This window comes from Sinocyclocheilus grahami, unplaced genomic scaffold (genome assembly GCF_001515645.1).
Source record: "Sinocyclocheilus grahami isolate Dianchi unplaced genomic scaffold, SAMN03320097.WGS_v1.1 scaffold273.1, whole genome shotgun sequence".
Taxonomy (NCBI): domain Eukaryota; kingdom Metazoa; phylum Chordata; class Actinopteri; order Cypriniformes; family Cyprinidae; genus Sinocyclocheilus; species Sinocyclocheilus grahami.
The window spans coordinates 76,543-104,059 of record NW_015505452.1 but is presented as its reverse complement, the minus strand read 5'-3'; the positions used below and the strand labels follow the sequence as shown (position 1 = coordinate 104,059).

The 27,517-nt window shown below is 37.8% G+C and overlaps 1 protein-coding gene across 1 annotated transcript in view; it reads left to right on the top strand.

Moving 5' to 3' along the window:
* Positions 1 to 4,347: 4,347 nt before the first annotated feature.
* Positions 4,348 to 27,517, top strand: part of ephb3a (eph receptor B3a) — a 38,752-nt gene continuing 15,582 nt past the window's right edge. The window contains exons 1-11 of the mRNA XM_016291535.1: positions 4,348 to 4,713; positions 9,104 to 9,168; positions 10,921 to 11,205; positions 12,891 to 13,278; positions 17,931 to 18,086; positions 18,918 to 19,253; positions 20,455 to 20,579; positions 20,968 to 21,124; positions 21,865 to 21,973; positions 24,869 to 24,921; positions 26,173 to 26,295. Coding sequence (XP_016147021.1) covers positions 4,650 to 4,713; positions 9,104 to 9,168; positions 10,921 to 11,205; positions 12,891 to 13,278; positions 17,931 to 18,086; positions 18,918 to 19,253; positions 20,455 to 20,579; positions 20,968 to 21,124; positions 21,865 to 21,973; positions 24,869 to 24,921; positions 26,173 to 26,295 — 1,861 coding nt within the window. The 5' untranslated portion in view covers positions 4,348 to 4,649. The remainder of the gene's footprint in view (positions 4,714 to 9,103; positions 9,169 to 10,920; positions 11,206 to 12,890; positions 13,279 to 17,930; positions 18,087 to 18,917; positions 19,254 to 20,454; positions 20,580 to 20,967; positions 21,125 to 21,864; positions 21,974 to 24,868; positions 24,922 to 26,172; positions 26,296 to 27,517) is intronic.

Below are 27,517 nucleotides of genomic sequence, written 5' to 3'. Positions count from 1 at the left end.
CTAGCCGTTCCAGCATTGGAACATGCTGTAGGTCGAGCCCCCTTCTCGGATTGAGAACTAGGTGTGTTGTTCCCACAGCTAAATAAATTATTGCTAGCTGTTCCAGCTTTGGAACATGTTGTAGGTTGAGCTCCCTCTCGTTTGAGAGCTGGATGTTTGCTCCCACGCAGTTCGACGTTCCCATGAAAGGGAACGTCTCAGGTTACTTATGTAACCATGGTTCCCTGAGTAGGGAACGAGACACTGCATCCTCTAGGTTTATTGCCATGCTGCGGACACAAGCTTCAGACGAAGAAGTGAATGATGTGTAGCTCCCGGCGCCTATTTATACTATAGTCGCACCGGTAGTGACGTCATGGCTGTCGCCGGCCAATGAGTTGGTGTTTTTTCAATGTATGCTCAGACACGGGTCACAACGAGGCGTTCCCCATAGCGACCACTAGAGGACGTAGTGTCAGTGTTACATAAGTAACCTGAGACGTTTCCACAGAAATATTAAGCAGCAAAACTGTTTTCAAAATTAATGTAAGAAATGCTTCTTGAGCACCAAATTATCGTGAATGACTTCTGAGGAATCATGTGACACTAAAGACTGGAGTAATGATGCTGAACATTCAGCTTTCCATCACAGGAATAAATAACTTTTTTGAATGTATTAAAATATATTTTTTCAATTGTAATGACATTTATTGTTTTTTTTATAAACCAATAAATGCAGCGTTGCTGACTTTTTTTGAACAAGTCTTTTACTGCCTCCAAACGTTTGAATGGTATTGTATTTCCAGATGTTTTATTTTCAGTCAGAGTTTTAGACAAACCCTGATTATTCACCAAAGATTCCTGCAAATTTAATTTAAATGTGAAGACTGCTGTGAGAAGCCACAGGGATCACAAAACTCAAACCGTAATCCCACTTGAACTAAGGGAAACTTCATTCAAATTCCCGCACAGGGTAGATTAGTGAAAATACAGTGGAAAAAGTGTTAAAACCCAAACATAATTTCCTCTCCACAAGGACCTACTCAATCAATGCCACGGACAAGTGCAGACAGGGGGAACACTCTCCAAATGGAAAATGAATTCTGAGTCAGCCCACTGGAGATTAAAAACGGGCAGCTAATAAATAATGGAGGTAGACCATGAAGCAAAAACAGCACACAAAAAATGTGCTGAATCATCAATATTCCTTATTGAGATTGTCTCCCAATGAAAAAGTATAGCTGAAAAAAGTATAGCTGTTGTCTAGTTAAGGTATCCGTTCCTAAGGTAGAAAACAGGGCAATTAAGAGATTCACATAATCTTCCTTGGACTCATTTGTATGAAGTGTCTCAAAGTAAAAGTGCCGATATAAGATATCGGTGTGCGGCTCTCATGACAGTCGTCTAAGCACAGATGACAGAGGCTGCTCCAAACCGCAGAAAAGTGACTGAATATTTGTTTAATGAATGTAAAAGACTTGAAACTTACTCAGTGACTAATATAATGTATACAGTCATGCAAATTTGCATATTTAATGAATTTAGTAATTCTGCTTTGCAAAAATTGCAAGTCCCATGAATGGAACACAGCCTTTACTATATAGTAGGTGAAACATATGTAAAATGTTGTAGTATGTCTGAATTTATGGATTTCATATAACAGCAGGCGAAAAGAAGGCGTGTACATCTGATGGACAATTTACCATCCCATGAGGCGTGAGTTGTGAAGGGTAGTGAAGCAACACAACTGATGCCGTAAGTCACATGACAATGATAATAAGCGGATTTAAACCCATCTCATGAGTAAACAAACTATATTAAGAGTTTTGTATAAAAACATACTTTTGGGGGGGGGGAATTATCCTTAAGCTTTGCCCCTAAGCCCAACCCAAAACCTAACCATCAGTGGGACATAAACAGATCATAAAATAATGTACAAATGGGATTGTTCAAAAACATACATATGGAAAGGTACGAATGGATCATATGAATTAGCTGCCAATTTACTAAAATGCTTACGTTTTACCATATGTTGGATTTCATTCATACTACACACATTTTTAACAATCGCGAAGTTCGTTTTTCATAGTACCGACATTTTAAGTCTTCTGAAGTGAAACGATAGATGTATGTGTGAAAAAAATAAAATTTTTAAACTTTTGTCTGTTTATTGTTGCAATGATGGACTTGGACTTATACTGATACCTAGTGGTTTGGATGTTGGTCATGTGATCTCAACATGGCGGACAGCAGGAGGCAATAAAACAACTTTTATTGGTCTACTGATATAACTGGAATCATCTAATGTGAGTGGACATTATTTTAAACTCCTTAATTAATTATAATTATTTTCAATGTAATTTTTTTACGGAATCAAAAAATACTGAGTGCACCTTTTAAAAATATTAAAATAGCAGAAAAGCACAAATATATATATATATATAAGATTCCATGATGCAATGATTAGGTTAAAATGCTGTAGTTCTTCTGCCGAGTTTTATTTCAGAGTATGAATCATATATTTTCCCAGAGATTATATCATGTTCTTTGTGGTTGTGATTACTTCAGACTGAAGTAATCACAGCACTCCTCAGCAAGTTGAGGTGTTAAGACCAAACAAAGGATTTCGCAAGAAAAAAGGGGGGAAATTGCATTCTGAGAGTATCTCTTAAGAAGGTTCTTTTATTAGCAGCAACAAGGGAATAAGAACATGTTTGTTTAAAAGTGTGAACTCTCAGTTTACACTTTTATAGATAATTCCATAATTAAATGTTCAAATTAATCAATACAATTATTTAATCATTACAAAAATGACAACAACTTGAAGAATCAGACATATCCTTAAGTGCTGTTAATTAAGCAATATTTTCTCCAAGACAAAATACGGTAACGGTAACACTTTATTTTAGGGTCTCTTAACTAGTTGCTTATTAAGCACATATTAATACCTTATTCTGTATAACTTATTCTACATCGCTAATCCTACCCAATATCTAAACTTAACAACTACCTTACTAACTATGAATTATAATAATATTGAGGGAAAAGTCATAGTTAATAGTGAATAAGTGTTCCCTATTATTAGTCCTACTGTTGCGTAATTTAATTGAATTGTTACTTGATGAGTGTTAATTGGTATTTATAATACACTTCAAAATCAGTGATTAGGCTTTCGTGAAAACATTTAGATAATGAAAGAAACTGTGTGCTGATAGTGTAGTTTAAGGAATATTTTCCTCTATCTATGTTTGTCTTTTCAAATAAGTACAAGATTGTGCATGTGAAGCTGAATAAATAAGTTACTCACAATTAAGTGAGTGGTAACCAGACTGGATTATATGTAATAAAAAAAACTGTTGTGTAATAAGTACCAGATTACATTTCTGAAGTAATATTCAGCATTGTGCATGATATCACTAATGTACAGCTTTGAAGATGGTTTACAGTATCCTATAACCTTCCTGTCAACATGAAGCCCATTATTTAATCAGCAGAAAGCTGGATTTATTATTGGTGTTGGGTGACTGTTACACAAATATCCTAGTGGTGGCCATTTGCCAAGTCACTCCCTTTTTAACTACAGTACACCAATTCCTGCAGTAAACAAACAGTGAGTGGCGCTGTGCATCAAAGAATGCCCACACATTAGCAATTCGCCACAACTCGGCTTATGGGGATTCTGGAGCTGTGTTTTGCCTGATAGTGGCATATACAATAAAAGAGTTATACGTCTATTTAACACTTCTCTAAAACAAGTAATGAAATGCATAAATAAAAGAACGTGGGGGAGTACTTGGTCTGTAAGTTATCAGCGGCATCCCGCAGGGTTTTGCCTTGGGACCAATAGAGCTTTCGCCCCCCATCCTTTCTCGCAACTGACACTCCTCCGTGCAGTCGCAGAGAATCAACAGCTTCTTTCACACTGAGGATGAGGATGATGCCACACATGTAGAAGAGAATGATAGACCGCGCTCACGAATGAGATCGTCCGTGGATTCCGTAGTGCGAACAGTTGTGAATGAAAGACGTGAAGACAACCACAGCAAGAGGAGCTTAACTACAGTACACCAATTCCTGCAGTAAACAAACAGTGAGTGGCGCTGTGCATCAAAGAATGCCCACACATTAGCAATTCGCCACAACTCGGCTTATGGGGATTCTGGAGCTGTGTTTTGCCTTATAGTGGCATATACAATAAAAGAGTTATACGTCTATTTAACACTTCTCTAAAACAAGTAATGAAATGCATAAATAAAAGAACGTGGGGGAGTACTTGGTCTGTAAGTTATCAGCGGTATCCCGCAGGGTTTTGCCTTGGGACCAATAGAGCTTTCGCCCCCCATCCTTTCTCGCAACTGACACTCCTCCGTGCAGTCGCAGAGAATCAACAGCTTCTTTCACACTGAGGATGAGGATGATGCCACACATGTAGAAGAGAATGATAGACCGCGCTCACGAATGAGATCGTCCGTGGATTCCGTAGTGCGAACAGTTGTGAATGAAAGACGTGAAGACAACCACAGCAAGAGGAGCAGAGCATTTTTTTCCCAGTCTGAAATTTCTCAAGGCGTGAATTCGCTCCTTCAGTCCATGAATGCTGAGATTTAACGAGACTTTCTGTCCAGGTGTCATATAGACAAAAAGCTATTCATGTTGCAACCTCAAGCTTCATGACAATGGATTATTCGCTGTTATTATACAGCCTTTGGGTACCCGTTATTCTCGCTGTAGAGGGTAAGTGTAAAAGCTCTTTGTTACAGGGCTACTCGGTATCCAAGCTGCTGTTATACGGTCATCAGTTGGCTATTCCTTTTATGAATTCAACAGAATGTGTAATAACACAAATCTGTACCTAACTAAAGCTTGTGATCTACAGACCGCGCAGACTGTACTGGCTCGAAAACTTCTCGTTTGACGAAAACTTAAATAGTCTTGGTGCGATTTTGCCTTTTATTCGTAGGGCAGGGATGTAGATGAATATGCAAACGGCTGCAAATGTACAATATTTTATGGCGTTTGAAGTGAATAAATGAAAAGAGAGAAGATATTACCTCCGTTTAGGTGTAGCCTTTACTGGATGACTGTCTGATTTTAGGGTTCATATAATCATTACCAGGGCTCAATGTGGGCTCGTTTCTGAATCATTACTGCATTTGTTTCCCATTATTCTGAATAAATCTAGTTTCCGAAGGTCCGTTTTGGGGAAATGTTTTATTCCGTGTGTGGAAGCTTTACACAGACCAGTGTGGTGTTTGTGTTATTGCATGTCCATGTATTGATACAGACGATGTTTGTCCACATGCTCCCTGCCTTTGTTAATATAGCAAACTGTAAAACCGTAGACTAATCCAAATCTAATAGTAATTGTTGAACTAAGGTGCTTTTGTACATCCAAGCATCTCTTTAATTTGATTGGAAATGTAGAGTCTTGTGAATGACAGTGTACTGCTTTGATCGTTGCTGTATTAAAAATCCCACATAGTTGTTAGATTTTCAGATGTGCTTTGTGCTGCTTGTAACACATGGTTTAGGACTGCTGAAAGCCCCCTGTTGCTCTGGTGTGACACATTTCACCCTAAAGGCTTTTAAGTCACCCATATAGTGATGATAGCAGCATCACTTCAGTGTAATTGCCACACCTGATAATTGGCTTGCATGATCATAGCTGTTCAAAGGACTATATACTAGGTGAGAAAACGAAGTCACTTCAAAGTAACAATGCATTTCGAAATTAAATCCAAGCCAGTTGTTTTTTGAAAACTGTAGTGAGGTGAAACATGCCAATATTGAGCCTAGGTGTGGTTTCGGAAAATCTATTGATACCTTTGAGGTTTGTTGACTTCACACTACATTCTTGTTAAGGACTCTAACGAATATGTTACTGTCCCCTTCATATTTTCTAGCCCTGAAAATGTAAATAAATATCTTTTTACATTTGTAAAATTTGTTGTTTGCATGTTTAACAAAAATGCATACAAGCAATTAGTCTCTCTTTCTCCTTGTAATTTAATGCTTGAGAATTATTAATTTCATATTCAAAACAAATTGCTGCTTGGCAAAAACAAGATTGTTCCTTGATACAAAATTACAGTCTCACGGCAGGATTTTGTTTGGTATTATGCATTGCTGACTTCATTATGTACCTCGGTCATGTCCCAATAATCCTTAACTACATTGGAGCCAGATACTCCTTCACCTTGGCCATGACTACCTCGATTCTTCATCACTTTCAGTGTGAGGATCTCAGTCGATGTGTGTGTGTGTGTGTGTGTGTGTGACACCTACTCTAGGTGTTTGACTCATAGGCCTAGTTTCCGAGCAGGTTTCTTAGCAGACTACATTAGTTACACTTCCAATGGAGGTCAAGTGGGCCAAGCACCTCATGACAAGAGAAAAAGTGTAAGGCTGCATCCAGGGTCCCCTGTGTCAAGTCAGTCCATCTGTCAGAAGCCTTCCAGGCACTATGGTGTCTAAATATAAAACAAACCATACGTGATTTGACCCTGTTAGTTAGTATAATTACTGTGGTCTAAAACAGGGTGACAGTTTTTGTCATTACAGTTTTATTACAAGATAATAACACTTTCTTATTATACATGCACAGTCATCAGGCTACAGTTTTATATATTTATTTTTTGCATTCCACTGCGCTGCTTTTCCATTGTTTTTCAAAGCACTAGACACATTTTACCGCTGTGTATTGGATCTTTTGCAGTGTCTTGCATGGCACGAAAAAATGTATCTCTGTACGTTGCGTTTTGTTCATTCTACTACACTACATCTCACGCTGTTAAATACAAAAACACTTTTCGTGTGAATGGCCTCATAATCTGTGTTTTCAAGTACATATGACACAATGCATACGAATAATCAGTACAGACCAGTAGCATACCATGCTTGTGTTGCATCCATCGCACGTCAGTACTGTAAACTTACAACAGCAAGACCAGTTGCAGTCAGATTAACGTGTACACATTCTGGATGAAGCCAAGCTACAGTCGCATAAATAGGACTGTTAAGGTGCAGTCACATTGATGAAATGTCTGTGACCATACAGAATATGCATGTGGAAATATTTCATCAACGTGTGAAATTGCAAATTGCGTGGATTCCTGTTGAAATGACTGAATTTTGAAATGACGTGAAAAAATCACTGAAAAATGATAAATGTGAGCACACCTTTAGTCCAATTTTGCAAAAACTGGATTTGCATTATTTCATTTGGAATAGAGGTCCATTCTTATCAAAAACCATAACTTTAAAGATGACTATAACGTTAACTGTATATTCGTCCATGTCAACGCACAATAATATTCAGTTTATTCTAATGGCGTACTTCAGTTATAGCATGTGCTGACTGAAATGCTCAAACTCTTTAAAGTCAGGTGGATTCTGTTTGGCTGTTAATAGTTTATCATTTATCAGCAAAAAAAAAAGAAAAAAAAAGCTCTCAGACCCTGCATAGACAGCAACGGAACTGTAATGTTCCCAGGTCCAGAAACGTAGTAAGGACATCGGTAAAACAGTCCATGTGACATCAGTGGCTCAACTTCAGTTTTGCAAAGCTACGAGAATACTTTTTGAGCACAAAGAAAACAAAAATACCAATTTATTCAACAATTCTTCTCCCCCGAGTTACGTCTTCCGCCATTTTAGAGAGTATCACAATGCATACGCACACTTTCCCCCAAGCGTAAACAGCGCTGATTACGCAGATTACGTTCATGCGGGCGCTTTCTCCCCCGAACGTAAACAACGCTGATTACGTCGATTATGCTCTTGGGTACTCTCCGAAATGGCGGAAGACGTAACTCGGGGGAGAAGAATAGTTAAATAAATTATGTTATTTTTGTTTTCTTTGCACTCAAAAAGTATTTTCTGAAGTTGAACCACTAATGTCACATGGACTGTTTTACTGATGTCCTTACTACGTTTCTGGACTTGGGAACATTACAGTTGCGTTGCTGTCTATGCAGGGTCTGAGAGCTCTCACATTTCATCAAAAATATCTTACTTCGTGTTCCAAAGATGAACGAAGGTCTTGCGGGTTTGGAACGACATGAGGGTGAGTAATTAATGGCAGAATTTTCATTTTGGGGTGAACTAACCCTTTAAAGCATTTACAGTCCGACTGAAATCAAATATTGCACGTTAACATAATTATTTTAATAAAACAAATAAGCACTATTCCTATTTTACTCCTTACAACTGCCACTAAAGGTTGTTTGTTTTTCTTTATTGTCTTACGTTCTGATAATAGTGGAGTTACAAAAGATTTTAAAGAATCATGAGGCGTTTTGTACATCTGCTGACTGTACAAAACAAAGTTTCAAAGAACATCCTGTACACTCATTTGTGTGAAATAGACTGCGATGATCTCTGCACAGATGCAAAGAGCCTGAAGGAAAGACTGAATGCGGTCATAAGGAATTGATCAAAGCATCAAAAGAACTTCCCTCCAATTTTATGAATATTTCACACGGCGAGATGCCCTTACAGCTTTTTCATCACACAATTAACTCTCTAAACTCTCAGCGCTGTGATTTACAGTGCTGTAAAAGCGAGGTGTACAATCCACATAAACGCCATGTGTACGTTTGCCATATGCGTATTTGCCGGGGCCTTAATCAGCTAAGTTGATGTTCTGCTCTAAATATTCCATGGATTTGCTCGCAGATGTGTGTGTGTCACATTAATTTGAAGTGAGCGCTCGGCTTCATCGAACGCTGACTTACAAAGTGAATAAAACATTCGTATGTGCGGTTAATTTGTGGAAGCTGGCTCATGCAGATTTGCTCCACTGATCGGAGTGTATTTAGAGAACAGCGAGTGCCTGGGATGCAGAATGTCACTGTGCTGCGAGCATCCCTGCGGTACGCAACAGGATCTGTTCTCAGATCAACCACAGGCCAGAGCTGGAGTGGGTAGATAAATGTGGATCACATTATTAGTGTGTGGAGTGAAAACAGTGATTAGGCCTTCCGCAGACTATGTGGGGAATTCAAATGAGTGAAGTGCTTTGATATGTTCCCGTTTAAATTACAGTTTTTAGTGCACTGATGCTCTGTTGTGTTTGGAATGGAGGCTGCTGTTGCCGGAGCCTCATTGATTGCTTGTTTTGCAGAGACTCTTATGGACAGCAGGTGGGCTACTACAGAGCTGGCGTGGACCACCTATCCAGAAAGCGGGGTGAGTTATAGCGTTTTCCTGTTTGTAAATGTCCAAAAGGGTGGATATTAATCACCCCATGCATTGACGAGTCAAATTAAAGGTGGCCATTAACAAGAACGATCGCTCACAACCTGTCTGTTTGCAAGCAGCGGTTTATTTTACACTTGTGACTGGTGAAGAAATTAACCACAGCGAGTCTGACCTTAAGCCTGACACCCCCACCCAAATCCACTCTCTCCCGTAGTATGATTTGTCTTTGGAATGTGCATGCGAAGTCAGTCAATGGAAATGATGGGTTGCCATGGCAACAATCTTAAGCAGCTCAGCCCTTTCCGCAGGCTGGCGCTCGATGTCTGGCATCTCAAAAGCCGTGCATCATCATAAGTAATGTGTTCCTTCACACCTGGAGATAAACACATGCTACCCCTCGCTGCGATGCCTCTTAATTGTGTTGTGAGAAGTTCAGGCAACCCAAATGTCACCTTTGAGAAAGCATTTCTATTTACCCTAACCACCGATATTGAATTTAATTGAGCATTTGAGTCATTCATTATTCCTACTTCCATTTAGTGCTGCTTTGAGGCACAACTTAGGTATTGTCTTAGTAACGATCCATAGATCCAGATCATTTTAGGATTTTTAGGTTTTGTGTGACACTGTGTCCTAACCAGACATGATGCGACACTTCCAATGATAATTTGTCAGTACATAGTAAACAAGAAATGTGGCATGATTTCAGTCAGTCTGAAAATATGGTGTGTCAATGACGAAGAATGTCTTTATACCATTTTCAAGAAAGTTTTAAATGTTATGACTCTAAAATTGGCATGTGCCAAGTAAAAAGTCATATTTTCTTAACTTGGAATACATGTGAGTGTACAAATCTCAATTGCTATTTTCATTTCAGTAATTTAAGGCAAAAACTTTTTGTCTTAACAAATATGAATTCTTAATGCAGATGTGCTTTTTTGAGAGTCGCACGACTTGACATTTTACAACCAGAACCTTTCCTAAAAAAGGTCAAATTATCTGACATTTGAAGAGACTCATTGACATTGACACACATTTTTGAAGGTCCTCTCTATGATATAATTTTCTGTTTTGTGTTGATTTTATTTTTCTGTATGTTTCTGCCTGTTGATTGCACCACATTTTTTTTATATTAAGTAGCAGTATTTTTTCCTAAGGAATAATAATACAAGATTATGTCAAATGATTTAAAAAGGTTCTCTTTTCAAGAAAATGCAAATATTGATTGATTGATTGATTGATTGTTCGATCATTATATCAGGACAGTTGTATCATCCTGACATGTTTGACTTTATAATATCAAAATAAATTTGAATTCAGAAACTACAACATGGTCATAAAAAAATTCAAGTCATTGAACTGCATTTATTTTTGCACAAGTGAATAGATCCAGACACACGCAAAAGTGCTACGTCACTGACATATACAATTATGTGGAGAAATATGAACTGTCCTGTCATGGCCACAGCTTATTGAGAGAAAAACTCAAGTTAACAGTGAAGATAGCTTTATTAAATTGCACCTGGTCAGGACACTGTTACATTCTTTATATATATAAACTTTATATTTTAAAAAATCACTACATAAAGAGTAAGGAAAGTCACAAGTTACAGCATCACTGGGTTTCATGGTTTGTTAGTTTCATTGGAAGCAAACAGCTCAATAAGACATTTTTCAATTGAACATTTCATTTCAAGAAATCATTGTGCAGTCAGTGACAGTATTTTATGTCCTTCTCAGTGGGAGGAAGTGAGTGGATATGATGACCACTTGAGCCCCATCAGGACATACCAGGTCTGTAATGTACTGGAGCCCAATCAGAACAACTGGCTCCGGACAGACTTCATCCCCCGTCGAGGAGTCCTTCGAGTCTATGTGGAGCTCAAGTTCTCAGTGCGGGACTGTGGCAGTATTCCCAATATTCCTGGGTCCTGTAAGGAGACCTTTAATCTGTTCTACTATGAATCAGATGGAGACATGGCCACAACAAGCAGCCCGCCATGGAGGGAGAACCCCTACGTAAAGGTCAGCCGGAATGTTGACTTCTTTTCATTTAAGCCTTTGCATGATGAATTTACAATGTTGTGGTGACTGGTGCTATCTTAACTATTTAATTGGGAATATAACAAATATTTAAAGAGATTGTCATCATTTACTCATGTCGTTCCAAACCTGTTTGACTTTTCTCTTCTATATAACACAAAAGAATATATTATATCAGTGTATTGTTGTCTGTTTAATGAACATCAGTGGTTTAAGATGCGGTCACGCAAAATTCAGTCATTTTAATAGGAAATAACACAAATGGAATTTTTGCAAGAGGACAAAAGATTTTGCACAGATTTCACAACAGGTTCAAGTTGATCATGTGGATTTGTTACGCTGACCATCAGAAAGCTGCCTAGTTCGAAAATTACTTTTGTGGTTCATACTTTGCTACACTATTGGCAATAGACTATGGACCCATGAAATAAAAAAAAATAAATTCACCAAAGTAACCTTTAGAATGACTTGGGCAAGTAAATGATGACAGAATAATAGGGTCGCTTCTAGATTCCTGTGATTGGACAAACATGTCTTAAAGTTTTCCTTTCTCTCTGGAGTGTTACAAGCTGTTCGTGAATAGATAAGATCCCTAAAGTTGCAAAGACTAAAGTCTCAAATCCAAAGAGATATTCTTTATAAAAGTTAAGACTCGTCCACGTCCTCCTAAAACGCCTCGTTTAAACACACCCCCACATGTCTACGTCAGGATGTGGGAAGATTTGCATAACACCGCCCAAATGTATACGCAAAGAAATAAGGCGTAACTTTGATTCTCGCTGTAGTATTGTTGCTGCCACCATGTTGTGGAGATGCTGTGTTTTTCGTTGTGAAAGTGAAACTACTTTGTTTGGTCTTCCAAAAGAGGACACAACTAGAAATCAGTGGTTAAGTTGTATTTACAACACTGTTCCAGAACAGTTCAAACCAAATATTCAGATGTAAACAACGCATTTTACGGAGGACGAGGACTGTTTCCTGGGAGAGTAGCCTACAATGCCGGTGTTCCGGTGAATTCAGTTCCCCTGTTTCCCCTTCGGCGAGCATGCTGACCCTATATAGTCTATGATGCTGACAAATATTGCTGACTCACAGCCTGTAAGTACGTTTTCATATTTAAAGGGTTTGCCACTGACGATTCAAACGCAAGTTTTGAGCAGTGTAGAGTAGCGCTTATTGTTTGTCGATTCTCTGATCACAAATGCAGACATGGTTTTATGTTTACGTGGAGCGATGCAACGCAACGTGTAAAAAGACAGTTTAAGTAATTATAATCAGTAATTATGTCCCCACTGGATGCAACAAATGCCTCGTTTATAATGGGTTTTATTGGTTTTGTCTCGTCGCACCGGGACACATCACAGTATGGTAAGGGGCGTAACATTTCCGTCACACGCTTGAGGAATTCGGCCAATCACAACGCACTGGATAGCTGGCCAATCAAAGCACACCTTGCTTTTCAGAACGATGAGCTTTGTAAAAATCGACGCGTTCCAGAAAGGCAGGGCATAGAGGAGAAACAATAATGTACAGTATGTGTAAAATAATGTGTTTTTTTAACCTTAAACCGCATAAGCACATTTCATTACACCAAATACACAAAATAATGTTCTTTTTTAGCAACGTCATATGACCCCTTTAACTTCTCTATCGTATTTTTGTCCCAGGTGGACACCATAGCCCCTGACGAGAGCTTCTCATTGCTGGAGTCCGGAATCGTCAACACCAAAGTACGGAGCTTCGGTCCTCTTTCCAAAGCAGGTTTCTACCTGGCCTTCCAGGACCTGGGCGCCTGCATGTCCCTCATCTCAGCCAGGATTTTCTTTAAAAAGTGCTCCACCACCATTGCTAACTTCGCTGTCTTCCCCGAGACGGCCACTGGTGCCGAGGCCACCTCTCTGGTCATCGCCGCCGGAGCCTGTGTGCCAAACGCCATAGAGGAATCGGTCCCTCTAAAGCTGTACTGTAACGGAGATGGAGAATGGATGGTTCCCGTGGGAGCGTGCACCTGCATGCCGGGCTTTGAGCCGGCTAAGAAAGATACTCAGTGCCAGGGTAAGTGTTCGGCTTTTTAAATCAGAGGAAAGCGGATTCTGGTTAAAGCTTTTGAGTGTTTGCTGGCAGATGCTACAATATGGATTATAAAATCTGTCTGAAGCAATGCAAAGGTTACTTGCAGGTCAGAGCGGTTTTATATACTTTTTTATGCAGTCGCTGGCAAAGCAAATTTTTTGCACACACATACCTCACACTGAATAACAAAACTACATTTTTCACATTAAGTAGCTTCTTCTTGACGTTCAAAGAATTTCTCTGGTAAGTATTTTTATAATGTGAACTAGTGGTTTGCTATTTTTATGTTAAAATGAGTTTGTATTAACATGTGGCTCCAAATAGATAAAGTAAATGTGTCGATACATGACAGTGTTATGTATCATAAATATGTTCATTTGTATATGTGGTAAACAATTGGAGTAATTCAGCTTTGCCATCACTGGAATCAATTACATTTTAAAATATAGTCAAATAGAAAACAGTTTAAATTGAAATAACATTTCACAATTTTACCATCTTTGCTGTATTTTTATCAAATAAATGCAATCTCAGTAAGAATAAGAGACTTAGTTAAAAATATTTTAAAAATCTTATCAGCCTCAAACTTTTGAATTACAGTGTATTTTATCAAATCTACACCACAACAATAATATGCAAAGAAAACATAGCATTTTTTATTTAAAAACACATTATTGTCTTAATTTTTTTATCAATTAAGTATGCCTTCAAATATCCCCAAAAGACGGTTTTGCAGATTTGTCCACACAAAAGTCAACTCACAACACACATATACAATTACATGAATAGTTCACCCAAAATGAAAATTAGTTTTCTGTTTTCCATTTAATAAATGTAAATGGGAATCCTTTTGTGAGTAGTCATATTGACTGCTTTTATGAAACCTTTATGATGCTTCTTTTGTTCACTTGTATTAAATTAATTCACTTGTAATTAATGAAATTTGAATTCCATAGAAGAAAGAAAGTCACATGGCTTTGAAGTAGTGTTATAAAGCTATTATCTAATTGGATTTCTCTTTGCATTCTGGGGTTAAAGGCCAAAATGGTTAATAGGATTTTTAGGTGAATATGAAAAGGCCAGAATTTAGGAGCTCAACAAGACTAGTATCGGCTGCCAGTCCAGAATCTGTAGAACAATGCGAGGATTCGCCCGTACTGATTCACAGTCAGACCTTATCTGGGCTCAGCACAGAAGAGAGAGAGTCTCAGTAATGGGTGGAGGACTGCAGTGGTGTCAGAGAACAAAGCTGCCAACAGCGGCAGCCTACAGCTTCCACTGACACATCTGATAGGGTCCTAACAGAGCGATATACCAGAGACAAATAGTTCTGCAGAAGGCGAGACCAATTCTCCGACGTGAGTCTGGGAGAGTAATGGGGAAAATTAAAAGATAGACTACAGAGAGAGCGGGGGAGGAGAGAGAGGGAGTGCTAACGAATGATGAGGTGGGCTCCGAGTAATAAAATGTGAATTGGACGGGCCTCCTGGACTGTTCTCTGGGAAGGAACTGGTGGACAGAGGGGAACTTCCTTTGAGATTGCCAGTATGTGGCGGCTCATTTGTTTCCATCTGGTTGTTCAAGGTTAAGAGCTTGCCTTAAAGGACTGATAAACGACTCTCCCGGGCCGCGCTATACAGCCGTGAGATGCGCTGTGGCCAATGGAGAGTGCGTTTAATTTCCTTTATCACCTTCCAGCTTTAATCCGCAGGCCCACTGTCACACACACACACACACACAGAGAAAGGAAACAGCCAAGCCCAGTTAACATTTATCTGTCAGGTTGGGCATGTTCTCTCTCTCTCTCTCTCTCTCTCTCTCTCAAAGCTCTTCCCGTCTCGTTCTTGCGCTCGGTCTGAATGCGTAACGCCACGCGTGTTAAGGCTGAGAGCAGGGGCCACTCGCTTGGATTTTCCACTGTCTTATTACACTAGCCGTGAAGCGATATGTGTCATGGGAGGAATACTGAAGATGATTTTTTTCTGTATTTGCTATAATTCACCTGCGGTGTCACATGCAGGACACATCTCTCGGCATGGTCCCCATTAACTGCAGTGTTTTGTGAGGAGACACGGGTGTGGTGGATTGTTTACAGGAAAATCAGAAAGCAGCCAGACTGTTACATCAGCCATTTTTTTCCAAATGAAACGGACTGACTTTAGTGCATCACAGTTTGCCTCGACGGTGCAGTTAGAAAACAAACTTTATCTGAGCTTGGGTGATTCATTCTTGGTTTAAATGTTTTGGATTATATTCTTAAGTGTGTCAGTTTTTGCGATAGAAAAAATATTTTATTCGCAGCTGGTTCATGACCCAGATTTTACTTTGGATATGAAGTGCCGACACAATACTGGAAAAGTGTTATCCTCAAAAGAATATTCCAGGTTCGATACAAGTTAAGCTCAACTAACAACTGATCATGTTAATTTCTACAAGAAATAATTTTGTCATCCCTCTCATTACCTCCATTACAAAAAGAAAGAAAAAAGAAAAGTTGTGGTACGTGCGACACACAACAGAAGCCGATTTCTGAAGGATTTAAAAGCAAGGCAAGTCACCTTAATCGGTTTATACAACAGAGATTGTTTCAAAGCAGCTTCACGGTATAATAAACAGGAAAATAATGGAATCAATGATTCAAACTTCATCAAATACAAGACAAATCCAAATTCTGCTGTAAACAGCTCTAAAAAGACAATAGTGTCATTATTGAGCTCCAATCTGTTCAGTGTTGATTTAAGCAGCAATGTGAAGCTTATAATATAAAACACATTAATTCTTCTGCTAAAACATGAGTAAATTATGAGCTTTTTTTCTTGCTTTTTTTAGGGTTTCAGGCATTATCTTGTCATGGCAATGATGTTTCTGTAAGGCATTTACAATGGAAGTGAATGGGGCAATTTTGCAGGATTCTGAAGCAAAAATGTGAAGTTTATAATAGAAAAACACATTAAGTCTTCTGTTAAAACTTGAGGATTATTTGAGCTGTAAAGTTGTTCTTGTCATTTTTATGGTTGTTTTAGAGTTTTGGGCATTACGTTATCATGGCAATGGATTGAACTTTCACTCTAAATAACACTAATTTAAAACCCAGTTTTAGCCTGGGTAAGTAGAGGACAGAACACATTGTTAGGCTAACCTGACCCAGCAAGTTGGGTTGTTTTTTCAACCCAGTGTGATTGGTTGATTTTACCCATTCATTTTTACAATAATATTAAAGGGGTCATATGATGCGATTTCAAGTTTTCCTTTCTCTTTGGAGTGTTACAAGCTGATTGTAGATAAGATCCCTGAAGAGATATTCTTTATCAAAGTTAAGACTCTGCCACACCCCCCTAAAACGGCTCGTTCTAACACGCCCCCACATATCTACCTCACTACGTGGAAATATTTGCATAATGCGCCCAAATGTGCACGCAAAGAAAGAAGGCGTGGTTTCAGTAACTGCAGTTAGTGTTGAAGCAGCCATGTCAGGGAGACGCTGTGTGTTTCTAGACGAAAGCAAAAGCACTTTATTTGGCCTTCCAGAAAGTAGATGCATTTAGGAATCTTTAAGATTACTTACAACAGAACAGCAATGCATTTTATGGACGACCGTTTCATGAACCTAGGAGAGGAGGTAATTCTGACTTTGCTATGACAATTTGGCGCTTCTGAATCAGCTGCTGTTTTGTTATTAGTTTAAGTATTTGCTATTGACTGTTCAAATGCTGAGTTTTGCGCAACGTGTGTGTGAGTGCGTGCGCGTGTGTGTGTGTGAGAGAGAGAACGAGAGAGACCAGCTTCATCACTGTGTCTGTCACGCGACTCTGTTCCCCTTTCGGGCTCTGTCTTTACATTTATTTTGAAAGATGAAGCTCGCGATTATGGTAAGGGGCGTTACCTTTCCGACGAGTGCTTGCGGTGTTCGGCCAATCACAATGCACTGGGTCAGCTGGCCAATCAGAGCAGACTGCGCTTGTCCGAAGGAGGGACTTTGTAGAAAAGAGGCATAGCGGACCTACAATAATGTACAGTATTTGAAAAAGAATGTGTTTTTTGAACATTAAAGCATGTCAACATATTCTGTTACACCAAATAATGATCTTTAAAAAAGCATCATATGACCCCTTTAAAATCTATGCATTAGACCCAGCCACTGGGTAACACAAAAACTTCCCAACACTTACAAATTAATTAGGTTAATTAATTAATTCTCCTGGTGGAATGACCGGCCAAACTCAATCCGAGCAGCTGAGTCCTTTTAGCCATCTTCAAGAAACGGCTAAAAACACATCTCTCCCATCTATTTGACCCTCTGCATCTAGCACTCTCTATTCTAATTCTATTTTATCTATTTGTTTTCTTTTTTTATTTAAAAAAACAAACTTGTATTGAACCTGTAATATTCCATTAAGGAGCTATATCTATTTGGATTTGTTTATGTAACCAAACGTATTTAGGTTGATTCAGTGATGATCAGTAATATTTTTGACTAAAAATAAATTAAATTAGAAGCATCTTTTAGGTTAGCTTTAGTGTACTGTTAGTACTGTTAGTACAAATTTTTAAAAATGTCAATAATAAAATACATTTTATTAAGGTTTATTTTTGAAAATGACATGTAACACACCCTTTTCTTTATGATTATTTAGCGTGCACCCCAGGGACCTTCAAATCCAAACAGGGCGAGGGTTCTTGTATGCCATGCCCTTCCAACAGCCGGGCCAGCTCTAGGGCATCCAGCGTTTGCCCTTGTCAAAGCGGCTACTACCGCGCTGACAGCGACCCCCCTGAAACCGCCTGCACTAGTAAGTGATGATCATCAGTAGCACTTGTCAAATTAACATAGCTCCCACATTGTGCTAATTATATGTTGAAAAGGTCTGTCCTGTGCATTCGGCCCGTTTGATGTGGCGACTAATGACACAGGAAAGTGTGTTGATAAAAAGGTCATGATCGCTAATGTAACCCTGTCGGTTCTCAGCATCTAGCACATAAAGCGTGCGATTACAAGCGGTTAGCTTCAGCACTGTCGAATCTTGACACATGGATTTAATTGGAAATATCACATGAATTCACACATTGATGCAATGTGTTGCAAAATCCCCTAGTTGGAGAGCATTTTTTTCAGTGGCGTTCTTTTGAACGTTTTTTTAGGAAGCCTGAATGTTATTTATGAATTTAAAAAATGGAATTATGCTGGAGGTAAGCACAAAAAAATGAAAAAAAAATTATTCCTTTTCAATAATTGTAACCAAAGCTTCCAGTTCCTTAGGCAGTTGTGCTTTGAAAATCCAGCCTCTGGATTTAATTAGTTTACATCATGATTCACTGAGCAAGATTTGTTGGTTAGAGATTTGACCCTGACAAGTTAGGTATGGAGTGCATTGTAAATTAGACAACTTATTTTTGAAACAAATATGCAAGAATAATTAGATTATTTAACCAATGACAGTCTGACTTTAAAGCTCCAGATTTTTTCATTAGTCTTGGAATACTGTGTAGCGATCTACAAAATGGTATTTTTTATTCCTGACTAAACATAGACCGTAGGGTATGTGCATACAACAGGACATCATATTTGGCCTGTTAAATTATACATGTTTCCCGAGTTTAACTCTTTACCGTTGTCTTCCTAGCTGTTCCCTCGGCTCCATTAAACGTGATCTCCAGCGTGAACGAGACTTCAGTGTCACTGGAGTGGTCTGAGCCGCGGGAACTGGGCGGGAGAGGTGATGTGGTGTATAACGTGGTGTGTAAGAAGTGCCTGCACGATGGCGAGTCCTGTGCACGGTGTGACGATAACGTGGAGGTGTCGCCGCGGCGGCTGGGTCTGGCCGAGAGGCAGGCGGCGGTGAGGAATCTACAGGCTCACACCCATTACAGCTTTGAGATCCAGGCTGTCAATGGGGTGTCCCCCAAGAGCCCATCCACCCCGCAATATGCCACTGTCAATATCACCACCAATCAAGCAGGTGAGACATTCATTTTCAATTGTCTAATAAACCAGTAAACCACAGGAGACTGTTTAAACTGCACCAAACAGGTAAAATCACAGTAAAGCACAGGCTCAAATGGCTTTTATAAAACATTGGCACAAGGGTCAGTGACCAATAACAGTGTCCTCCTAAAGAAAATGAGAAATCTAGTACTTCTTTTAAAGTTCTAAGAAATGTACGCTTTGAAATCATGTTGGCCTCATATGGTTTTGAAAACCTTTTTAAATGTAAAGATGTAAAATGTGATGTAAAAAAAAGTAAAATAAAAATTAAGAACTTTAAAAGCTTTATTTTATTATTTTTACTTTATTTATTTATTTATTTTTACTTATTTGCTTTTTGTTTTGTTTTTAAAAAATCATGAATAATTGTTCCACAAATATAATTTTTTGGGGATTCATACCATATCTGAACTAAGCTTGCCTTTCCATAAAATTGTAAAATATAATATAATATAATATAACATAATGTAATGTAATATAATATAATAATAATTAATCATTAATAATATCATATAATATAATAATAAATGTATAATATAATATAATAATATTATATTTATTTATTTATTTATTCATTCATTCATTCATTCATTCATTCATTTTGCATGTTAGTCTCACCACATGACTATTACTTGATGGCCAAAAGTTGTAATTATTAAAAATATATATATATATATTAAAGGTCATGTTAGACTACTTCATATTTAGACATTTTGATATTTGGGGGGAAAAAATGAAATTATCAAAACATGTTCATCAGAGGTTGCACGTACACATCTTTGAATAAATGAAAAAGAAATCATTGTCATTGCCATTGCCCCATAAGAAATATGATAAAAATGATCAGCAAATATTTTATTTGTAATTTTCTGTTTATTACACACAGTAATCAGAATGCACTATTCTTATATTGCATAGTTGTGCTCATTCACTTAAGCCAAAATCCTGTAAAGATTGATATGCAGTGTTTTCTCTTCAATTTTAAGTTCAGATTTTTGTTTTATTTTAGTATTTGCATTTAGAATTGTATTTCCCAACTGTCCGTTCTATCAGAACTAACTAGAGACCCTTTATGGGTCCCGACCCACCAGTAAAGAGTCACAGCCTTAAAGAATCTGATGTTATTCTAATAAAGTTATTCTGCTTTTTCTCTCCCCATCTCTGAACACCTCCAGCTCCATCAGCGGTCCCCACCGTCCACTTAATGCGGGCCACAGCTGGCACTCTCAGCCTCTCCTGGCTGCCCCCAGAGCGGCCCAATGGCGTGATCCTGGATTATGAGATCAAGTACCATGAGAGGGTGAGGAACTGCTGTGCATCTAAATCACCCCTGACTGAAGAACTCTTGAACCCCAGCCAGATGACATTACACCAGGCACCCAGCATGGGTTTAACTGGCTTGAGCTCAAAGTAACCCTGGCTCGTCTTAAAGTGGAGTACAATGGAACAACAGATGGCCACTGGTCAAAACCCAATGGCTAATTCTAAAAAGAGTGGAGCTTAATTCGTCTATAGGATTTACTTGCGGCCACGTGTTCGGATGACAGTTTTAGCCCAGGATTGTCTTTTCAAATACTTTTAATCCGCTAATTGCAGTGAAAACTGTTAACTAAACATTCACTCTAAGCATTCAATGACTCAAGAGTCTAGTTTCGGTCCTTTAATCTCTAAGTGTTTCTGTTTCTCAGGGAGAGTCGTTCTCACACACCGTCACTGCACAGCACACTTCTGCCAAAGTGGAGGGTTTAAAAGCTGGCACGGTGTACGGCGTGCAGGTACGTGCTCGGACCGTAGCCGGTTACGGACGCTATAGCAGCCCGCTAGACTTCAGTACAAGTCTGTATGGTAAGAACATAGACTTTTTCATTCTTTTGCATCTGTTACAAAGATACTGAGTGGCTAAGTGCATTTTTATATGTCAAACCATGTAAACCTACCTATAGGAAAAAAAGAAATAATCACAAATGAGATCTCTGTAATATCCGAATTGTTTATCCTTCGGTTAAAATCTCCTGCTCCATAGATATTTCTCCTGAGAAAAAGACCCCAAAGTCAAAGATTTCATTGAAACATTTTGCATCAGATTCTTTCAAGGCTGTATGATCCGATGCCATCCATATTCATTTATTAACTCTTACCTTGTCAACAGCAACAGTCTATTTGTATTCTTCTTTTTCATTCTTTTGCATCTGTTACAAAGATACTGAGTGGCTAAGTGCAGTTTTATATGTCAAACCATGTAAACCTACCTATAGGAAAAAAATAAATAATCACAAATGAGATCTCTGTAATATCCAAATTGTTTATCCTTCGGTTAAAATCTCCTGCTCCATAGATATTTCTCCAGAGAAAAAGACCCCAAAGTCAAAGATTTCATTATGAATTGAAACATTTTGCATCAGATTCTTTCAAGGCTGTATGATCCGATGCCATCCATATTCATTTATTAACTCTTACCTTGTCAACAGCAACAGTCTATTTGTATTCTTCCTGATAGATTTGAAAAGAAACATCGCATATGAAGTGCAGTTTTGCATATTTTTACCATTATTGGTATTCTAAATGTATTTAAATTCATCTGACAGATGACCCAGAGCGGTCAGTGCAAGACCTGTTGCCGCTCATTGTGGGCTCTGCCTCGGCTGGATTTGTGGTCATCCTTGCCATGGTGGTCATTGCTGTTGTCTGCCTTAAGTAAGTATTATTAATAAACACCCATACATGACTTAAAGGGGATGGTTATGTTATCATTCAAATCAATATAATTTTCTTTCTTCTGTGGACCACAAAACAAGACATTTAAAAAAAAATCCAACATTGCTTTGGACATTTTCATTTTATGGGTACTATTGATTACAACATTCTTCAAAATATCAAAATAAGTCAACATGAATCAATTTTACTTGCATAATGTGGCTGAAACAGGGTATTAAATGGGAACATGTGTAGTGAAAGGTGCACGGTGAGGCAAACATTTGATAAATGCATGTGTGTGTGAATATATGTGACCCTGGACCACAAAACCAGTCGTAAGTTGCACGGTTATGTTTGTAGCAAAAGCCAAAAATACATTGTATGGGTCAAAATGATAGATTTTACTTTTATGCCAGAAATCATTAGAATATTAAGTAAAGATCATGTTCCATGGAGATATTTTGTAAATTTCCTACCATAAATATATCAAAACTTCATTTTTGATTAGTAATATGCATTGCTAAGAACTTCATTTGGACAACTTTAAAGGCGATTTTCTCAATATTTAGATTTTTTTGCACCCTCAGATTCCAGATTTTCAAGTAGTTGTATCTCGGCCAAATATTGTCAGATCCTAATAAAGCTTATTTATTCAGCTGTCATATGATGTATAAATCTCAGTTTCGAAAAATTTACACTTAAGACTGGTTTTGTGGTCCAGGGTCACATATACATATACATATATATACTGTATATATATGACCCAAGTCTTTTAGTGACAGCAGATTTGATGAATGTGTAGTGAAAGGTGCATGGTGAGGCAAACATTTGATAAATGCATGTGTGTGTGAATATATGTGACCCTGGACCACAAAACCAGTCGTAAGTTGCACGGTTATGTTTGTAGTAAAAGCCAAAAATACATTGTATGGGTCAAAATGATAGATTTTTCTTTTATGCCAGAAATCATTAGAATATTAAGTAAAGATCATGTTCCATGGAGATATTTTGTAAATTTCCTACCATAAATATATCAAAACTTAATTTTTGATTAGTAATATGCATTGCTAAGAACTTCATTTGGACAACTTTAAAGGCGATTTTCTCAATATTTAGATTTTTTTGCACCCTCAGATTCCAGATTTTCAAGTAGTTGTATCTCGGCCAAATATTGTCAGATCCTAATAAAGCTTATTTATTCAGCTGTCATATGATGTATAAATCTCAGTTTCGAAAAATTTACACTTAAGACTGGTTTTGTGGTCCAGGGTCACATATACATATACATATATATACTGTATATATATGACCCAAGTCTTTTAGTGACAGCAGATTTGATGTCTTTCTGCTTTTCATTTGTAATACTCATTTGTAAAGTCAAAGAAATACTATTGTGCATTTTTCCTTTTGCTACTGGAGGAAATGGGAACACAACAATTATATTTGTTGTAATTTCTGCTCACCACTATAGAAGTTTAACCAACTATGACAAATTATGTTTCTGAGAACCCTCCAAACGTGAAAAAAATTGAAAAAACGTTAATTCCGGAAGGAATCCATGTGATCAAGAATTTTGCATGAGAGTGAAAGATTTCCCCATGCAGATTTCGCAACATATTCAAGTTGGTCACACGGATTCACCAGACTTACCAACCAAAAGCTGCTTGATTTGAATATTTGAAACTGTTGACAACAGACAATGGCCTTTTTGGCTTGCAAAATTTCCACGCCTTTAGACCAGGAACTTGTAGTAAGAACGTAAACAGGGTCCATTTAGATTTCATGTTGATTTAGCAAAGAGCTATTTGTATTGTTTATCATTTCAATGCCTCAGTACTTGGTGTCAAACAAACTCAATAGCCCAACAGCAAAATGAGATCAGATAGGAACAGCAAAACAGACTTCAAAGTGCGTCTGACTTCGGATGTTTATGAGACTCTCACAAGATGCTCATTTGAGGCCACTTCGCCCAGATCCGAGCGAAGACTGGGACATTGCCAATCACTCCAGAGACGGCAGACTGCCACTGTGTCTATTTGACACATTCTTCTTGACTGTGACCGCCTTGTTGTGCCAAAGCGTCTCCTCCTCTCCGCTTCAAGCTCTTTCTTCTCTCTCATTCATGCCCTCTGCGCTAGTATCCTAATGTGTTCTTTGTGTGTGTGTGTGTGTGTGTGTGTGCGCTGAAGCGTCATTCTTTTCCTTCTGACATTTAAATTGGAGATGAGATGCTAATTAGCAGCAGGCGTCATTGTTAGCACAGGTCAAGAGACAAAAGGAATCCCACAGATGGTGAATTCCAATAGGCCCCTTTGCTCCCGTTCCCTTTCAAACACACTACTTATGCAGAGTTAGCGAAACAAAGAGATCTTAATGAGACGGCCGAGATTTAAATATACTGTTCACTGTCTTCAGATACTTGATACAGGCATGAACCCAGCAAAGATTAGCATGTATGTTCTTGGGCCTGGTTATTTGTTCCTTGCTTAAGACTCAACCTATGATTTGGTGTTAATTGACTTACTGTTTTTGGAGTGCATCCTACATTTTGGCTCATCTGAACCGTGGAATGGAGCCGTTCTGGTTTGAAGCGATGACATGTCGACATTTCGTGCCGCTTGTTGTGGTGACCCGGCCTTTGAATCCTGCATGTACCGTATTGCGAAATCGAGAAATCATAGGCGTTTAGAAAGTGCATTACCTGCGTAAGTTTAGATTGATAAAACTAGCTTTTCGTGCAATTTGAGGGACATAATTGATGATTGAAGCATATGAAATACCTAAAGCACTCAAATGTTCTCTTTCACAAAATGCCCCAGTTACATTTTTTTGTGCCTGTAGTGTGTAAATCCAGTCTTAAACCAGACTCTCAGTGTGTGTATAATCTGGTTACAGACGGCAGCGTACTGGCTCTGAGCTGGAGTATACTGAAAAACTGCAGCAGTACGGTGAGTATATCTGCACTGTTTGCCAAAAACATATTTCTTGCTGTACACATTTATTGCTGTGACAAGAGAAAGCTTGTGAAAATTAGCTTTAAAAAAATATGTCACATTGTATTGTGACATGTGTGACCCTGGACCACAAAACCAGTCATAAGGGTAAATTGTTTGAAATTGAGATTTATACATCAGCAGATTATACAGATATACACTGACTAAATAAGCTTTCCATTGATGTATGGTTTGTTATGATAGGAGAATATTTGGCTGAGATACAACTATTTGAAAATCTGGAATCTGAGGGTGCAAAAAAATCAAAACACTGAGAAAAATGCCTTTAAAGTTGTCCAAATGAAGTTCTTAGCAATGCATATTACTAATCAAAAATGAAGTTTTGATATAGTTACTGTAGGAAATTTACAAAATATATTCATGGAACATGATCTTTACTTAATATCCTAATGATTTTTGGCATAAAAGAAAAATTGATCATTTTGACCCAAACAATGTTTTTTTGGCTATTGCTAAAAATATACCCAAGCGACTTAAGACTGGTTTTGTGCTCCAGGGTCACATGTGGGGACAGCCTATAGTATCAAGATTAATTTGTGTTCATATGTTAATTTTAATAAGAAAATAATGCAAAAATGTTACAAGAAAAATATGTTAATTAGTTAAACGTAAGTATATACAGTGGTAAAATAATGGAACATAATTTGACTGTAAAATATATGTTTTTGGATGCAAACAAAAAGTATGTATTACCATATAATTTAATGTCAAAATATACATCTGTATTTAACAATACAGCAGAAAATTATGGAGGTTCTGATAGTAAAAAAATGTCATTTATAATGAAAAACAATAGTAAGTCCCTAATTGTATTTGCACATTGGGCTGTATTATGTTTCCCTAAAACATTTCGTTTTGAGATCTCTATTAGATCATTTTTATAGTGTACACTCTTACAAAGGTTCTTCACAGCGATGCCATAGAAGAACCATATTCGGTTCTACAAAGAACCATTCAGTCAACATTTTTTTAAAGAACCATCTCTTTCTTACCTTTTTATAATCTGAAGAACCTTTTGTGAAACAGAAAGGTTCTTTATGGAACCATTTAGACAAAAAGGTTCTTCTATGGCATCGTGAAGCACCTTTATTTTTAAGAGTGTACCTAGCCTATTTAAAGTAATAAATAATAATAAAAATTACCAAAAGAATGAACTAAAAAACATTCTTCGTCTTTTGGTTATAGTATCCCCCGGTGTAAAAGTTTACATTGACCCTTTTACATATGAAGACCCGAATGAGGCCGTTCATGAGTTTGCCCGAGAGATTGACATCTCATGTGTGAAGATAGAGGAAGTCATTGGAGCAGGTAAACCACATTTATCAGTATTAAAAACAGGCCTTTCTGATTAACGAAGAATATACTAACACCTGATATCTAATTTTACATAAACCTATAAAATATTCAAGTTTGCTGGAATTCTCTAACTGTGTTTTCAGGCATGCCTTGGAGCACTGGTTTTAAACTGGTTTTGCTTCAGGAATCAGATTTTAAAAGTATTTATCATACAAAATTAACAAAGAGTCTTTAAAACCAAACATTGCTATTTAATATTACCATGAACTGCATATGTCTAACAATATTTAAAAAAAAATCATATACCACTGTTCATAAGTTTGGGGTTGGTAAGAATTTTCAATGTTTTTAAAAGAAGGCTCATTAAAGGGGTCATATGATGCTGCTAAAAAGAACATTATTTTGTGTATTTGGTGTAATGAAATGTGTTTATGTGGTTTAAGGTTAAAAAACACATTAGTTTCCACATACTGTACATTATAGTTTCTTCTCTATGCCCCGCCTTTCTGAAACGCGTCGATTTTTACAAAGCTCATCGATCTGAAAAAGCGAGGTCTGCTGTGATTGGCCGAATACCTCAAGAAACGGAAATGTTATGCCCCTCACCATATTGTAATGATGCCCTGTCAGGCCATAGCGATGATTCAATAACATGAAAACCCATTATAAACTAGACATTCGTTGCATCCGGTGGGGACATAATTATGGATTATAATGACTTATACTGTCTTTTTACGCGTTGCGTTGCATCGTGCCGCGTAAACATAAAACCATGTCTGCGCTGACTGCGAATGACAAACAACAAGCACTACTCTACACTGCCCAAAAAACGTGCTTTAAATATATAAAATATAAAAACTCTTTAAATATAAAAAACGTACTTGCAGTCTTTGAGTCAGAACAGCCGGTATTGTAGTCTACTCTCCCAGGATCAGTAAACAGTCCTCCATAAAATGCACTGCACACATCTGAATATTTGGGTTGAAGTGTTCTGGAACAGTGTTGTAAATACAAACCCGATTCCAAAAAAGTTGGGACACTGTACAAATTGTGAATAAAAACAGAATGCAATGATGTGGAAGTTTCAAATTTCAATATTTTATTCAGAATACAACAGATGACATATCAAATGTTTAAACTGAGAAAATGTATCATTTTAAGGGAAAAATAAGTTGATTTTAAATTTCATGGCATCAACACATCTCAAAAAAGTTGGGACAAGGCCAACTTTTTT